The 17,625-nt window shown below is 42.5% G+C and overlaps 1 protein-coding gene across 4 annotated transcripts in view; it reads right to left on the minus strand.

Moving 5' to 3' along the window:
- Positions 1-17,625, minus strand: part of SRGAP3 (SLIT-ROBO Rho GTPase activating protein 3) — a 255,614-nt gene that overhangs the window by 21,499 nt on the left and 216,490 nt on the right. For 3 of the 4 annotated variants that reach the window (XM_012471183.2, XM_012471176.2, XM_021675291.2), the window contains 4 exons: positions 9,903-10,037; positions 8,099-8,204; positions 7,670-7,897; positions 4,699-4,778 (listed from right to left, as the gene is read on the minus strand). In XM_012471183.2, the coding sequence (XP_012326606.2) occupies positions 4,699-4,778; positions 7,670-7,897; positions 8,099-8,204; positions 9,903-10,037 (549 nt within the window). Of the gene's footprint in view, positions 1-4,698; positions 4,779-7,669; positions 7,898-8,098; positions 8,205-9,902; positions 10,038-17,625 lie in introns of those variants that run through there. The other variant, XM_064361955.1, reaches the window with a different exon arrangement.

The raw sequence follows: 17,625 nt of genomic DNA on the forward strand, positions 1-17,625 counted from the left end.
TGCCACCCAACAAGAGACTATACATTCTTTTTAACTGCACATGGAACGTTCTCTTGGGTATGCTTTATGCTAGTCCATAAAACAAACCTCAATAATTCAAAATGATATAAATAACACGAAATGTGTTCTTCTATCTCAGTAGGATAAAATTATTGATTTCTTCGACAGAAGAAGTTTTTTTCTAAAGTAGGAATCAATAGCAGGAAAAAATTTGGTAAACTGACAAATAGGCAAAAATTATACAGCATATTGCCAAATAACTAATGATTAAAGACAAAATCAAAAGAGAAATTAGAAAATTTTTGAGACGAATGAAAATGAAGATATAACATACCAAAACTTAGAGGATGGGGCTAAAGCAGTGCTTAGAAGGAAATATATGGCTGTAAATGCCTATATTAGGGGGAAAAAAACCACCTCAAATCAATAACCTAAACTTCCACCTTAAGACTCTGGAAAAAAATACAAACTAAACCTAAAGCAAGCAGAAGGGAGGAAATAATAAAGACTAGAGTAGAAATTAATAAAATAGAAAATAGAAAAACAATAGAGAATATTATAAAACCAAAGACTAGTTCTTTGAAAAGATTAATGAAATTGACAAGCCATTAGCTAAATAAACCAAGAAAACAAGAAAGAAGACTCAAATTATTAGAATCAGATATGAAAGAGGGATATTACCACCATTATTTTACTGTAGGAAAAGGATAATAAAGAAACACTATAAACAATTATATGCCAACAAATTGGAGATCTTAGATAAAATTAACAAGTTCCTAAAAAGTCACAAACTACTGAAACTGACTTAAGAAGAAACAGAAAATATGAATATACTTATAACAAGAGATTGAATTAATCATCAAAAAAGTAGCCACAAATAAATGCCCAGGCCCAGATGGCTACACTGTTGAATTCTACCAAACATCTGAAAAAGAATTAATAATAATTCCTCATAAAGTCTTCCAAAAACTAGAAGAGAAGGGAACACTGCTCAACTAATTTGACCAGGCAAGTATTACCCTGGTACCAAAACCAGACAAAGATATCACAAAAAAACTACAGACCAGTATTTCTTGTGAATATTTTCTACAAAATGTTAGCAAACCTGGCCAGGCACAGTAACCCATGCCTGTAATCCCAGTACTTTGGGAGGCTGAGCTGGGTGGATAACTTGAGGTCAGGAGTTTGAGACCAGCATGCAATATGGTAAAACCCTTTCTATACTAAAAATACAAAACATTAGCCTAGTGTGGTGTCAGGCACCTGTAATCCCAGCTACTTGGGAGGCTGAGGCAGGAGAATCACTTGAACCCAGGAGGCAGAGGTTGCAGTGAGCCAAGATTGTGCCATTGCACTCCAGCCTGGATGGTGGAGCAAGATTCCATCTCCAAAACAAACCCCCCAAAACAAAAATCACTCACAAGCCAAATTCAGTAGCATAAAAAGAACTATGCTCTATCCACAAGTGGAATTTATTCCAGGACTGCCAAACTCATTTAACATCTAAACAAAATTGATCAATGCAATGCATCTTATCAGTAAAATAAAAACAAAAAGCACACAATCATCTCAATAGATGAAGAAAAAGCATTGACAAAATCTAATATCCTTTCAAGATAAAACACTCGACAAACTAGGAATAGAAGGGAACTTCCTCAACCTGACAAACAGCATCTATGAAAAACTCACAGCTAACATCATACTGAATGGTGAAAAACTGGATGCTTTCCCCATAAGATTCAGGAGTTAGACAAGGATGTCCACTCTTATCACTTCAATGTTGTACTGGAGAGTCTAGCTGGGCCAACTGGGCAAGAAAAAGAAATAAAAAGTATCCAAAGTGGAAAAGAAGTAAAAATATCTCTATTTATATATAATAATATAATCTTATATATTAAAAGGATCATAAGGAAATCACTAAAAACTATTTGACTGGATGAATAAGTTCAGCAAGGTTGCAAAATACAAGAGCAATATATTAAAACCAATTATATTTCCATACACTCATAATAAGCAATTCAAAAGTGAATTGAGAATTAAGAATTAATAATACAAAGGAATAAATTTAACAAAAGCAGTGCAAAACTCAAACTCCGGCAACTACAAATCATTGCTGAAAAAATTAAAGATCTAAAAAACTGGCAAAACATCCTATGTTTATGGATGAGAAGACTTAACACTACTAAGATGGTGATATTTCCAGCTGACCTACAGATTTAACGCAATCCCTATCAGAATCCTGGCCTACTCCTTTGTAGAAATTGATAAGCTGATTCTAAAATTCATACCTAATTGCAAGAAACCCAGAAGAGCCAAAACAATCTTGAAAAGGAACAAAGTTGAAGGACTTAAACATCCCAAGTTCAAAAGTTACTACAAAGCAACAGTAATAAAGACAGTATGGTACTGACACAGAGACAGACATATAGGTCAGTGGAATAGCATTGCAAGCCCAAAAATAAACCCATACACCTATAGTGAAAGGATTTTTTTACAAGGGTGCTAAGACCATTCAATGGGGAAAATAATTATTTTTTCAACTAATAGTGCTGGGACAAGTGGAGAGCCACATACAAAGGAATGAAGTTTGACCATTACCTTATACCAAAATTAACTCAAAATAGATCAAAGACCTAAATGTAAGATCTAAAACTCTAAAACTCTTAAAAGAAAATACAGGAATACATCTTCATGAACTAGAACTTGGCAAAGGACTCTTAAATATTCTCTCTGTCTCTCCTCATCCTCAGTCCTGGTGTCCAGAGCAGCCTTCTGCCCATCAGACCCAGGAGTTGTGGAAAAACCAGCAAAGGCATGGACAGAGACCTCAGTCCCCAGGAAGGCAGGTGCTCCAGTCAAGACAAAAGAGAGGAAATGTCAGGAGTGGGAGAGAGATAGAGACAGAAGAAGCTAGAGAGAGTGATAAAGAGTCGGACAGAAAGAGACCCAGAAATAAAAAGAGCAACATATGGAGAGGACGGGGTGGGGGCTATTAAAAGGGATAAAGGGAAGGGGAGAACTGGAGGTGGTCGGCAGAAGTGAAAGAGGAGGAAAGAGAAAAGCAAATCACCACGAATAAGCAGGTGTCACCCTCCCATCTCCAAACAAATCTTCTGCAGGACACATCTCAGTGCAGGATGACTCTAGCCTCTCAGGAGTCTGATCAAGCTGAATGTGACATCTGGATTTGCTTTTCTGTACCTGTGACCCAGGTCTGGACCATTAGCTCTCTCTTAGGCCACGTGGACTGGATCAGGCCTGAGTGCATGACTCAATGTAGTCCAGTGAGACTCCACCCCAGGACCTCTCCTGGAAACATTAAAGAAAGGAAGCACTTTTCTATTAAGACTTTGGGCAGGAGGATGGGGAAAGCCTGGAATTGCCAGAGACCACTTCATGAGAATGAAGCCAGCACAGAGGGAAGCAGAGCAAGAAGACAAAGTGCTAACCAAATCACCCTTGCTCCTGGATCCAGCTGAAGCCAGGCCAACCCTGGGACTTTTCAGGTATAGGAACGTATTCCCTTTTAAGCTGAAGTTAATTTGAGTTGGGGGTTATGTCATTAGCAACTGAAATAGTCCTACTAGAATGTGAAAAGCCATCTATCAGTCTTGTCTCTTTTACCAGTTTCCAGAACTGTCACCTGAGTGCCTGCCTGCTCTCCTGACAAATGTGGTGGCTAACATAACCTGGTCCCACAAGAGAAACGCAAAGGACAAGTCAGAGAACTGTTAAGCCACGGTGTTTACAAGGAAAACTATCCCAGGCGCTTGGTGCATCTCAGGCCATATTCTAACTTTCTTGGGTCCTAGGCATTTTTGCCTGCCTGGGTCCCTTCCTCCATTCAAAATTGTTAAAAATTATATTTTACAACTACCTTGGTATAAAGACAAATATAATCCAGACTGGATATTGTATTCATTTTTTTCTGATTTTAAAAGAAAACATTTTAGTGGACCTCTACAAGTACCATGGGCCCTTGGCAGTGTGCCTGCTCTGCCTGATGGGTAAGTTGGCATATGGTTCAGATTGCTTGTCTACGCAGTCCAGTTTCCCTAAAGACCAGTCCAACTCTCTTTTTCTTGTCTGGAAGGGGTGGAGGAATCTGAAGAAAGGTCTTGGCTGGCCTTTCTCTCTCTCACCAACTTCCCAGGATCATCACCCTTTGGTTTAATCTACAGGGTGCCCAATGCACCAGACACATCTGTAATCCAGCATTATCGCTTTGCACCATGAGAAGCTACTTCCAACCTGTCAGGATCTGGTGACAGACTGGGAGTTCCTCAAGGACCAATGTTTTGTACATCCCCACGCCCAAGTCTCAGCACAGGCCTGGCACAAAGCAGATCCACACGGGGGAAGGATGGAGGGACAAAGCTTGCTTCCCATTTAGGAAAACTTGTGTCACTTAGGACTTGTGCCTGGGCCAGGCAGGACACACTAAGTAATGAAGTGGGCTGGATGTGGGATGTGGTGAACACAGCATGAGCCTACAAGGATCTGCTCTGTGTCAGGCCCATGCTGGGACTTGGGGAACGCCACGAAGGTTTTTCTGGGTCTTCATCTATTCTGAAAGATAGACGGCTGACTTGTAAAGCTGAAGGGGTCTACGTGGGCCAGCCCTGTGGTTGGGCTGACATAAGTCAGCGTGAGAGGCCAGAGGAAGAATCCCTTGTCCCCAGGATCCCCCTCACTCACCTTCATCGCTGGTATGAGGCTCAGTGCCATTGTCATGGTCAACTTCATCGATGGTCCCTGGCTCGCTGTGTGGGCTGTCACTGCAAGGAAACACGGGAAGGGGACACACTGGGAGGTTATCTACCTTCACAGCATATTTAGACTCTCATACCAGTCCAGTTGGCCTCTGGGCCCTCCCGAAGCTCAGATGCAGGCCTATACCATCCTATCTCTTCCATCTAACCACTCTCCAGCCTCTTCCTTGTAAAGCTTCCCAAAAATCTCCCCCAGTGTCCTCCTGGAATTTGCTGGGCTGTTGTGGTGAAGACTGTCAATGCTTACATGTTCTGTAAGATCAAGAGGGCAGTGGTAAAACCCCAGCATTTATCATTGGAAGGACCACAGGCCAGAAGAAAAATAACCCTTCAAAGTACCATCAGTTATTTCATCTGGCCTGACTCTCTTGTCTTATAGCTGAGGCGACACATCCCAGGAGGTAAGATGACACTAACAAGGGCCGCCTCGCCTTTCTGCATGCAAAAGCCCCCATTGATGCAGGTAGTGAGAGTGACTGGCAACCATGATGGGCATGGTAGCTGAGTAATCTGATCCATCAGATTTAGTTGTTAACGTGGTGGTATAATTTCACCAGCTACTACCCCCTCGCTAGATTATAAGCTTCTTGAGGCAAGGGTTAATAAACATAGTCAGCCAATTGTTTTTTATAGAGCCACCGAGTGAGTCCTAATATGTCAGGCAGTGTGCTCATAGGAGGGATGCAATGATAGATAAGGTGGACAAGGGCCCTGGCCTCATGTTGCTTACCTTGTAGGGAGAGGGACAAGAAAAAAGCCCAAGTAAAAAGGTCATTAAATAAGGCAGTTGCAAGTTGAAATAGTGTTATGTAGGAAATAAATGTGTAAAGACAAGAACAGCAGAGGGGACCTATAAAGAGTAGTCAGGGAAGGCTTCTCAAAGGAGGTGACATTTGCAATGCCATTTAAAGGAATATGCACTTTATTATGAAAAATTCTCCACTGCCACCTGGATCAGGACCAAACTCAAGGGCTTCCAAGATTTTTCATAGCTTGGCTCTATCCAACCTGTGGAACCTCATCCTTCATGATTCCCCTGTCACACATGCTGACACATGTGTGGCCACACTGAACTACTGAACTCCTGGCCACACTGAACTACTTTTCATTCTACTGAATGGTCCAGGTCTTTGCCCACTCCTCACTGGGCTGGCTCCAGTTCATTCTGCAGTCTCAGCTCAGTCTGTACTTCCCCCAGGAAGCCCTTCTTGACTTCCCTAGATTGGCTCAGGGAGACCCACTTCTGGAGCCCTCTGTTTCCTATTCCATCAGAGCTCCTGCACCAGGGGTTAATCTTGTTTGGTTACATCCCTGACTCCTAGAGCAGAACCAGCCCACAACAATTGCTCAGTAACCATTTGTTGAATGAATGAATGTTGTCTACTGTGCTGAGACTCTCAGCCAAGTCTCCCTTTTTGGTTTTGAAAACTCCAAAATTACCATGTAATTAATAGTTTTACAGTCTCGTGGAAAACAAATAGGATTAAGAAAAGTATGGTTATTGTATATTGTTCTTTGATAAGTACACGACGATCTGTGGGTCCCTTCTCAGAACACTGATTATATATATTGCAGCAAGAAAAGAGAACTGGTAATGGCTGCAAAAACTGTGTGAAAAGCTTCTCTTTGTTCAGAAATTATGCTTGCCAGCTGTTTAATGTTTCTGTTACAGAACAGGGATGGACTTGCTCCCTAGTGCCTCAAATGAGATTAGCGAGCTGTGATTAGACACCACTATGACCCAGTATTCCTATGCAGGGAGGCACGTGGGAAGGAAACACAAAGGCTGGAACACCTTGCTTCTTTGAAGCAGCTGTCCAAATATGCTCACAGTACTAAGGCAATTCAAAAGTCCAGGAATGCTTTGACAATCAAAAAACAAACTCCCCTGTAGGCACCTGGCTGAAGGCAGTGTGGGTAATACCTAAATATATAGCTGTGTGCGCTCCTGAATTCGAAATAAAGAAATAGTAGAAACGCTTTGGTCTGTGTCATTTAGTGTCCTGAATTCCCTGTCTTCACCACATTTAAACATTTTTTCCTGTCTTCCAATTTTAAGGTCTTAGCCTGAGGAAGCTTTCAAAGCTCTGACTTTGAAAAGGTTCTAAAATATTTCTCCTAAGACCCAGTGTAGTACCAGGTATACCAGGTACACAGAGGTGCCCAACTAGTGATTGTTGACATGATGTTGAACATGCAAAGAAATTGAGCTCACTTTGTCTGGAAAAGAGAACTCCTAGGTGAGAGGAGACAAGGGTGGGAAATGTCACACTCAGTTCTTGAAGTTGAGGTGGGGACTATTCACTCCCCCACATCCTGAGATGGGCTTGTGACTCACATGGCCCAGTTAAAGCATTGTATCTTTAAGGAGATTACTTCACTAAGCCCAAACCTCAGCAATGAAGTTTGTGTCGCAACATATGGGAAGGAAAGGGTCTTTTTCTATTGCAGATGCTAAGAGAGTAAGTTATAGATCTTAAGTTGCTGGCTGCCTGCTTGCAACCACCAAGGAAAAGGCTGTCTGAGATTGAAGCCAACACAGAATAAAGCAGGGTCAAGGGATTGAGATTGCAGGACCAAGTCCCTGTGGTAATAGTTGAGCCCCTAGATCAAGCTATACCTCAAGACATATCCCCAGACTTTTTACTTAAGTAAACCAATAAAATTTCATTTGGCTTAAGGCAATTTGAGTTGTATGTCTATCCCTTGTAACCAAGAGAATCCTAACTGATGTACCTATCTCTCATGTGAGGCTGCTGTGAAGCTCAGATGAGAAAATGTATATGGAAGCATCGACTATCAAGCACTAAGAAAACTGAAGGGTTTCTTATTGTTCCTGTTCAGTGGCAACAATGATGATGATAATAATAATAATATTAAGAGGAATGGCATCTTACCAATATTCTTCCCCTCCAGCCATGCATTTTTCATACACAGGTCCCTCTAGCTCCCGGGGGCTGGGGAAGATGGCTTCATGATGGATGATGATGGTTTTGATGACTTCATTGATGTGTGCCTGGCAGGACACAGGGTCCTGCCCATCAGGGATGTGCATGAGGGTAGGCCCGAAGCAGATGGCCAGGTTGTAGGGATCCATCATGTTCTCGTCGCTATACTGGGAGAGGCTAGGAGAGAGGAGTTACCCACAAGTCATCTGGGAAAGGCAAGTCCTCCCCCTGTGGTTTCTGTCTTTTGAGGGACTCTAAACAAATTCAGGAGGGTTCCATGTTCTCCTTTAAAAACAGCATCTGTAAAAGTCTCAAGACACCCCCTCCCAAAGGAGGCCAGGCCTGAGTCAAAAAGGGGCCCCTTGGCCAGGTACTCACTGGTTGAGGAAAGCGAAGAGGTATCTCATGACCACAATGACCACACGGGGAAGGGTGATAAGGATTTGTTGGATCTGGTGCACCCTCTCAGCTGGGTTCTCCAGTTCTGTAACACAAAGGGGCCTTTCAGCATGCCTTTCCTCCTTAGAGAGCAATGCAGCAAATGTTCACAGGCCACACCTCCTATATTCAACCCACCTGGATGGAAGAGCCAGCTCTACCCTTGATTCTGGGGGTCACAGGTGATCCTGGCCTGGCCAATCAGAGCATCCATCTCCCCGGCTACAGGGAGGAGGCTGGGGTGTGGCCTAATCAAGAACCAATCAGAGTCGACTCTTGGGACTTCGGTTGTGAGAAACCCACAGGGAGGTGCCCTCTTGGATCTGGGTGGAGGGAAACCTGGAGCATGGTGGGGGCCCCTGAGAGGAGGATCCCACCTAAGAGTGAAGCTGGCATAGAGACGGAGGGGGCGTATGTCTGCCGATGCTGTGTGAGGGTCTGAGTCCAGCTGGCTCTAAGCTTTTCAGGTACCTGAACCAATGCATTCCCTTTAATGAAGTAAGCAGGTTTAAGCTGGGTTTCTGGTACCTGTGAGTCCTGACAGACACAGGCAGGGACCATGTTTCATTAAACTCTTTACAAACACCAGCTGCAGCACAGGTCTGACACATAGTAGTTGCTCAGGAAATGAACATCGAATATATCGCCACCTCTCAAGCTACCTATCAGTCAAAGTCTGGCAGATGCTTGGGATCTCATCTCTGACCCTTGTTTCCAAGTCATCCTAGACCTGAAATTTGCTAAGGGCCCTGTACAGGAACAGGATTTTTGAGGGTTCTGGAAACAGTGGCTGAGCAAGTGATACAGGGCTCAGGCAGGGTCAGACCTTAGCAGTCTAGAATAGAGCTTGCAGTATAGAAGTCTGGAAAGATGAGCAGGGAATAGTGTGGAAGGAAGAGGGAACAGAGGGTCTTTTACACACACAATAAAAGAGAGCTCAAACCTCTCTCTTCTCTTGTCATCTCCTGGGACACTTTCCTGGCTGCAAATATCTCTCAGAGTATTGTGAGAAACACCCCAAGTGAAACTGGGTGTGGGGCAACTTTTCTGTGAATCAAATTTAAAAGTTTATTCTAAATGACTAGAATTGAAATTTAGAAGTTTATTCTAAATGACTAAAATTATAATATTCTAAAGTTAAAAGCTTATTTAAAAAAATTCTAAAAGGTTACTTCGGATTTGGGTATCTCACAGTCAAGGTGCCATGACATCAGCCCCCTAGACTGGGTTCCTCCTGATTTTATCCACAGAAACATAACAGTTTCTTACAATTAACTAGCAATGTCAGCGAAAATCCCCAGTCAACTTACTTTCACCATTTCCCTTGCTGGTCATGCTGCTGACCTGACCTCTAGACCTTCCATGGCTCCCCATCACCCAAGGGGAAAAGCTCTGGAATGTCGGCAAGGCATTCAAGGTCTTCGCCATCTTGCTCCATTTTCCCCTTCCAGTCTCTAGCACCATGCTCGGAACACTCTGCTCCCAGCACTCTCTTGGCTCTGATCTGTGAAACCAAGTCTTCCTTTGGTTCTTCTCTGAGCTTCTTCTCTACCCACGGTGTGTGCCATGCCCATGAGCCCTTTCATTATAAACTATCTTATTATTTCCACTTTCAGTTCTATGAGGATGAGGCTACACTTCTTTCATAACATTCCTCCTCTATGCCTAGCACAGCAATGAGCCTGTGGCTCAACTCCAACAAGATTTGTCAAAGAACTGATCATTTAACCTGGGAAATACTTACTAATAGTAGATATCAAATCTTGAAACCTTTCCTTAGGAAAGAGTGGGTTTTCCAGTCCTCGGAAATACAGTTTTAAAACACCAGCGACTGAATTGATATCTCGTTCATTTTGATCGTCCACAAGGGGGTCTTCACCTGAGTGGAAATGAGAGGAGATGATGTCTCAGCTTGAGAAGGAGTCAGAGAGCATCAGATGGCAGAAGAGATGGCCTGGCCCAGCCCGAACCACCAGAAAGGCAGATGGGAGAAGCCTTCCCCACATATGAGGTCCCCCTTCAGCAAGTTTAAAGTTCTCCCTGCAACTCCTTATTTGGCAGCACCCCCCCAAAAAAGAAAAAAAACCAAAATGTTCAAATCTATAGAAAAGTTGTAAAAAATAAAATAATGAACACCCATCACCCTTCATGTAAACACTCATCTTGCCATATTTGATTTCTCATTCTTTCTTTATTTATATTTATTGTTGCTCCACCATTTGAGATTATTCTGTAGACATCAAAACACACCACTGCTAACTACTTAAACACTCTTCTCCTAAGAATAAGGATATTCGCCTAAGTAACCACAATATTATTACACCTAAGAAAACTAACCATTCAAAAATAACATCTCATAGACAGCCTACAATTCAGATATCCCCAGTTGTCCCACGGTATCTTTCATAGAATTTGTTCAAAAGCCAAGGTCTAATCAGTGTTCACACAATTAATTTGGTGGTTACGTTTCTTGAGTACTTTAATTGTAAAACACACCTGATATTTTTGCATGCTAGTTTGTGTTTTATAATATCAGCTCCTTCTGAAGAGCCCTGGCCAGTTGTCTTATAGAATGCCTCACACTCTGGATTTGTTGTTGTCTCATAATTAGATTCTAATTAAATATTTTTGGCAGGAACACCACGTGGGTGATGTTACAAACACCTTAATGCATCCCATTAGCAGGCACATACGTCAGACTGTCCCGCTGCTGGTGATGCCAGCCTTGATCACTGGGTTAAGGTGGTGGCCTCCGGATCTCTACATTATAAAGGTATTTTCCCACTTTGTAATAAGTATGATCCATGAAATGATACTCAAAGTGTCATGATACTTTGAGACCATGTGCATGTAGTGCCCACATGTTTCACCCAATGGTTTTAGCATCCAGTGATGATTTTTGCCCAAATTAATTGTTCCACTGGGGGTCGCAACATGGTTATTTTCTAATTCTGTCATTTCTTCTCTGTGTATCAGCAGGCATTCTTTTGTAAAGAAGAGCTGTCCTCATGTCACCCACCCTCACCCCCTTATTGTTAATATTTCTATACACTTGTTTTTATAATTTTTAACTGAATTGTGATGATCCATTACCATCACCATTTTTTGGAATAAATTGTCCCAAATTTGGCCAGGAAGTATAATTTCTTGTGTCCTTTTAATGTGACCTCCATTGAGCACTTCCTTGCTTTCTGGACACAAAAAAGTCACCAATTACTTTTTACTTTCCTTTATCCAGCTCTGGAATCAAATATTTCTTCAACGAGCTCTGTTTGCTTTTCACAGAGAATCATATGGAGACACCAAGATCTAGGTACTAGGTGTGCTCACTGCTGCAGAGGAGTCGTAAAGAGATCCTTTCAGTGGATAGAATTAGAATTTTTTTTCATAAGTTCATACTGATGTTTCTCATTCGTTACTTTCACTTATTTTGTATTTGTACATTTTTTCCTTACAGTAAAAATCTTGTTCTGAATAATAGCAATCATAAATATATTCATCTGCCTTATCCTATAATACACATATGATGGTGTAACAGTTTTAATCGCAATATTACTGCTAACAATAAACCTGCTACACACAACTTGAGATTTCTTTCCAGGGCTTTTGTTTATGTTATTGTTTAGTATTTTTGTCTTCAAAATGTATCTCACTAAAGAGATATACGGTCAGAAGACAGAAAGCAGATCAGTGGTTTCCTAGGGCTGGCAGCCAGGGTGCAGAGGACAGTGGGAGGGACTTGTAAATGGGTATGAGATTCCTTTTGGGAATAATTAAAAAGTTCTGAAGTTACATTATAATGATGATTGCATAACTCTAAATATAATAGAAACTGCTGAAATGTATTTTTTCTTTTATTGATATGTAACGTTTTAAATATTTATGAGGTACATGTAACTGTTAGGTGCACAGAATGAGAAACAATCAAGTCAGGGTATTTGAGGTATCCATCACCTTGAATATCTGTCATTTCTATGTGTTGGTTTCATTTCAAGTCCTCTCTTCTAGTTATTTTGAAATACACAAAATAGTGTTGCTAAGTATCATCACCCTATTCTACTATCAAACCTTAGAACTTATTTCTTCTATCTAATTGTATGTTTGTACCCACTAACCAACTTCTCTTCATTCCCCACTCCCACTCACCCACCCTTCCCAATCTCTGGCACCTATGATTCTATCCTCTGTGTCCATGAGATCAAGTATTCTAGTTCCCACAAAGGAGAGAGAACATACAGTCATCTTCTTTCTGAGCATGGCTTATTTCACTTAACATAATGTCCTTCATTTCTATACATGTTGCTGCAAATTACAGAATTTCATTCTTCTTTATTGATGGATAGTATTCCACTATATATTATACACCACATTTTCTTTTTCTATTCTTGTATTGGTGGACACATAGGTTACTTCCATATCTTTGCTATTGTGAATAGTGCTGCAGTGAACATGGGAGTGCAGGTATCCTTTTGCTACACTGATTTATTCTCCTTTAGATAAATACACAGTAGTGGGATTGCTGAGTGGTATGGTAGTTCTATTTTTAGTTTTTTGAGAAATCTTCATGCTGTTTTCCATAGTGGTTGTATTAATTTACATTCCCATCAACAGTGTATAATAAGAGTTCCCTTTTCCCTGCATCCTTGTCAGCATCTGTTATTTTCTGCCTTTTTAATAATAGTTATTCTAACTGGGGTGAGATGATATTTGTGGTTTTGATTTGCATGAAACGTATACTTTAAAAATGGGTGAGCCTTATGGTATATAATTCAATAAAGCTGTTAAAAATGTATGATCAGAGTACATGTTCATAAGTTTCTCTCTGTAGTTATCAATTTGATAAGCAGCATACTTGGTTTTCTTTGTATTTAATTTTAGGTGTTAAATTTTTTTTCAGAAATTGTTTTTTTAAATGTACAGTTTTGAATGCACAAAGCATTTATAGGGTTCAAAAGTCAAAAGTTGCACTCAGAGAAGCCCTATTCTTGTCCTTCTCTCCTCCACACCTTTATTTCACCATTTTCATTTGTTTCTAGTTTGTCCTGCTGTATAAGCAAATACATAGACCTATTTTTAATATCCTCTTATTTCTTACACAGAATGTGGTATACTTCTAAATAGACTTCTTTCTTCACTTAACAAGAAATCCTGGAAATCCTTCCACATTAGTTCACAGAAATCTTCCTCTATTTATTTATTTATTTTTAAAGGCTGCAAAGTACTCCACTTCATGGATAGACCATAATTTATGCAATCAATCTTTTGTGGTCAACGTTTGACCTCTTCCTACTATTTTGTTATTATAAATATTGCCACAGTGAATGTTCTTGTGTTTTTGTATGCATGGCAGATCTCTGTGATCAGTTCCTAAAAGTGGGACAGCTGGGTCATAGGGTAGATATCTTTGCGTTTTGTCAGACAGGGACGAATTCTTCACTGAGACTATGCCATTTTATATTCCTACCAGGAACGCCATCTCAAGAATGTTGTTTTCCACAGCCCTGCCCCTGGCATATTGTAAGTGTTCTGAATTTTTGCCAATTGGACAAGGGAAAATGGTATCTCAGAGGAGCAGCACTTTTCAATTTAATCAGAGCTGCTGGGCAGGTTCACCACTGCGAATTTCCATGGGGAAGGTGAAAGGCAGCAGGAGCAACCTGTTGCCTTCCTGAGATGTTCAGAGACATCTATACAATGGGCTGCTTTTCCTCCTGAACAGCTAAGAGCACCTCTAGGGCTGGCAAGCAATGAAAAGCAGAACTGGAGACTCATCCTTGGATCTCTTTACTCTGCTTCCGTGAGAAGTGAATGCATGTCACTGCCAGAGCCTCCCTAGCCCCAACATGCTTCAGTATGAATTAGAGAATGGTCCTGCACCTGGTACACCATACCTGCACCTGGGCTGGCAGCATACAGAGCATGAATCAGAGTTCAGTTCCCATCTGTTCTCTTGGCTGGGCAGCCTTGTGCAGTGCCCAGCCTGAACAACAGTGCACGGTGGCCCAGATACTGGTGTTCGATAGGTCAATCTCTCAAACGTTCCCACTGGAGGAGGTAAGAATGCTGCCCCCATAAGACTTCCTTGTAGGGAAGGAGGAGAGAAAATAAACACACCAAAAAATCACCTGTGTTCACACAGTGCTTCTCAAGTGAGAAGCACATTTGTGCATACAATCTCTCCTAACCCTCACAACAGCATTGCAAGGCACTGAGAGAGACATGGCTCCAACACCACCATTCTCTCCTGTGGGAGAGCTGAGGCCCTGGCAGGTGAAGCAGTGTGCCCACAATCACAAAGTCAACAACAGATGCTGGCAGCTCCAAGGTCTCATAATCCCTGGGAGATACATTTTCTTCTCCCTGTGATTTTTGGATCTATTTGTATGCATGTATGCCTGCTTATATAAGTAGGTATATATTTACCTACTTTCCTTCCTTCCTTCCTTTCTTCCTTCCATCCTTTACAGTAGAATCCCAACCTTTTTATTTCTCAGTAAAAAATTTCCTATGAAATTCCAACTTATAGAACAAAGCTGTCTTAGTTGAACTGGGGTGGTGGATGTCTAAGCCTGACCTCCTCAGCCTCCCTCTCGATCCTTGTAGCAGCCTAAGGAATTCAAAAACTGTACCATATTAAGCTGTTTTCCTATTAGCTCCGCACATCATTCCTGTGGTCTCATGATTCAAAAACACGTGGATATTTTCCTCCATGTTGCCTAGTACTAGCTCCCATTGTCAAACATGATGAGCATATTGACTTTACACACGTACACATACACACACACATGCCATTAGTTCTCACCATCCCTCCCGCAAGGCCCTCGGTCTGTAAATGGAGCTGCCCAAATATTCTTTTCAATTATCCCAGGTCTTTGGCTCTCTGCAAGCTAGTCAGTTTTGGCTCTGAGAATGGAATCCCAGAGCTCAAGATGAGCTGGATGGTTCCTGTGAATGACGCTTTCTCCAGGAGGAGAATCAGAACTAACATTCCTGGCAAATCTGAAAGAAAGCCATGTTCACACTTGGCTAGCTAATGCCCTGGTGGGGTGGCATTGTTAACAAATGGCCCTGCCTGCAGCTTACTCTTACCCAGATCACCTGGGCATTGCCAACAGCTTTAAGGCAGGGCTGTACCCAAGGATGAGACTGAGTACACAGTCTGTGCTTAAAGGCTCTGTCAGACCTGCTACTGGAAGCTTGGAATCAGTCTCTCTCACGAGGGCAGTTCTCTCTGGCCACAGGTCCTCAAGTCCCTCAATACAACAACCCTGCCCAGCATCTCCTGGTTCCATCCCTCTTCTCAAGGTAGGACGCAGATCTCAGAAGGGTCAGATCCGAGTCTAGAGTGTGCCAGAGCCTACACGGCATGGCTTCAGCCCCACATCCAAACCCTGCCTAGATCCACAGTAGAAGACAGCCATTGCCTCTTTGGCAAAGCAGTCCCTCCACATGAGGAGATATCTCAGCACTCCCATCTGTGCATACAAAGGCGGCACCTAGAGAGAGGCTTGTGGGGATCCTCTGGGAGACAAGAGAAACCACAGCTCACTCCACAGCTCAGCTGCTAATTCCTGCCTTTCATGATGTGTTTTTTTTCCCTCCTTCATTTTGTCAGAATATTTATAGGGAGATCTCAAAACTTGAGCAGTGAGTTTAAGATTTACTGATGACAACAACAAAAATAATTCCAACTAAAACTCTGGTTGACTCATATGAAAAGGAAAAAAAGTAGACTTAAGAATAATAAGCCAGGAGTGGATTTCCAACATGCTATCACTTTTCAGGAGTTTAAGGAAAAGAAAACTGTGCTCCTTTCAACAGCCTTAGGCAAGGAACTTTGGGAAGACCTCTGCCCAGGAGAAAGGAAACATGGGGCCAAGGAAGAACAAGACCCAAATCCCTTTTAACAAGTGGTGAAGGACAGGCACCCTGCAGGGATTAGATTTAATTTTAAAAAATAAAAGGAAGAGGCTGGAGCAGTGGCTCACACCTGAAATCCCAGCACTTTGGGAGGTGGAGGCAGGTGCATTGCTTTGAGCCCAGGAGTTCAAGACCAGCCTGGGCAACACGGCAAAACCCCATCTCTACAAAAAATAGAAAAATTAGCCAGGCATGGTGGTACACACCTGTAATCCCAGCTAATCAGGGGGTGCTGAGGTGGGAGGATCACCTGAGCCAGGGGAGGCAGAGATCCTGTCTTCAAAAATAAATAAGTAAATAAAACATAGGAAGAAAGGAAAAACACACAACGTACTGGTTTGGAGAAGAAATTTAGTCACGAGTTAAATCATGCGGGATGCGAAGAGTGGGCGAGAAGATAATATTGAGCCAGGCCCAGGTTCAGGCCACTCCGTCACCAGGGGAACACGGAGATAAGCAGGCTGAGGGCCAGGAGGAGGGAAGACCCTAGTCTGAGGAGGGGCGGGAGGAGGCAGCCCTGAGGGTCAGCCAGGTTAGGAGCCAAACCCAGGGAATGTGCTTGGTGAATATCAAGGAACAGAAAAGAGTAAGTGAGAAATCTGGCACCAGCCCAGAAAATCCAGGGAAGGATTTTTATAAAAAAAGACATACTAGAAACTATTCTTTTCAAAGAAAGCATGCTTCATTGTTGGCTCTGGTGGAGCAGAAGGACCAGGCTGGCAAGAGAATGGGATTCGTTTTGGAATGATGGGGAGGGGGAGTGAGGCCAACTGCAGACATGAGGCAAAGAAAAAGGAGAAAATATTTTTGGAGCTGAGATTTAGTTCAGGTGTTCTCTGCCCAGCTGGGCACTGCCTGAGGCGATCTAAGGCTTGTTAGGAGCAGAGAATTCTTTTAAATTGCACATCACCCCTGCAAAGCACCAAAGCAAGTGACAGGAGGTGCTGACCTTAGAAAATCACATTCAAGAAGGAAAAAAAGCATTGCTACCGGGTAGGGAAAGGATGGGGTTGCCTGTGGCAACAAGGTTACCTACAGAATATGGAGAGGAAGGGAAACGTCAGGCAAGGCGGTTGCCAGGCTGGAGGCACCATGCAGTGAGTTTGCCCATGAAATTCAAGGCAGGGTGACAAGGTGTTCTGTATAATGGGATGAGCCCAGGAGGAGGTAACCAGCAAAGGTTCCAGACTACCATTCTGTTCACTGTAAATGCACACAGGGCAGCAGGAGTGTAAGGAGTTGGGGAAAATAAAGAAGCAAAACTCTGGATTGGACTGTCCAGTGCTGTCAAGAGAGGCTCAGAGCAATGATGAATGACACTTGCATCAGGGACACTGACGGGAGAGACCTCTTGCTTTCTGGTCTTTGTACATGCTGTTCTCTTGGCTTGGAATGCCCCTTCTTTGTCCCTGCTTCCCCTGGCTCTTGCTCTTCAAGCCTCAGCTTAGGCATTTTTTCCCAAGGAAACTTTCCCTGCCTTTGCTATTCCTCCCTGCTCCATCCAGGCTGGGCTGGGGGCTCCTATGTTCCTCAGTGTCTTCTCCACT

The sequence above is a fragment of the Aotus nancymaae genome, unplaced genomic scaffold (genome assembly GCF_030222135.1).
Source record: "Aotus nancymaae isolate 86718 unplaced genomic scaffold, 86718_ANA_hifiasm-v0.15.2.pri h1tg000046l, whole genome shotgun sequence".
Lineage (NCBI taxonomy): Eukaryota > Metazoa > Chordata > Mammalia > Primates > Aotidae > Aotus > Aotus nancymaae.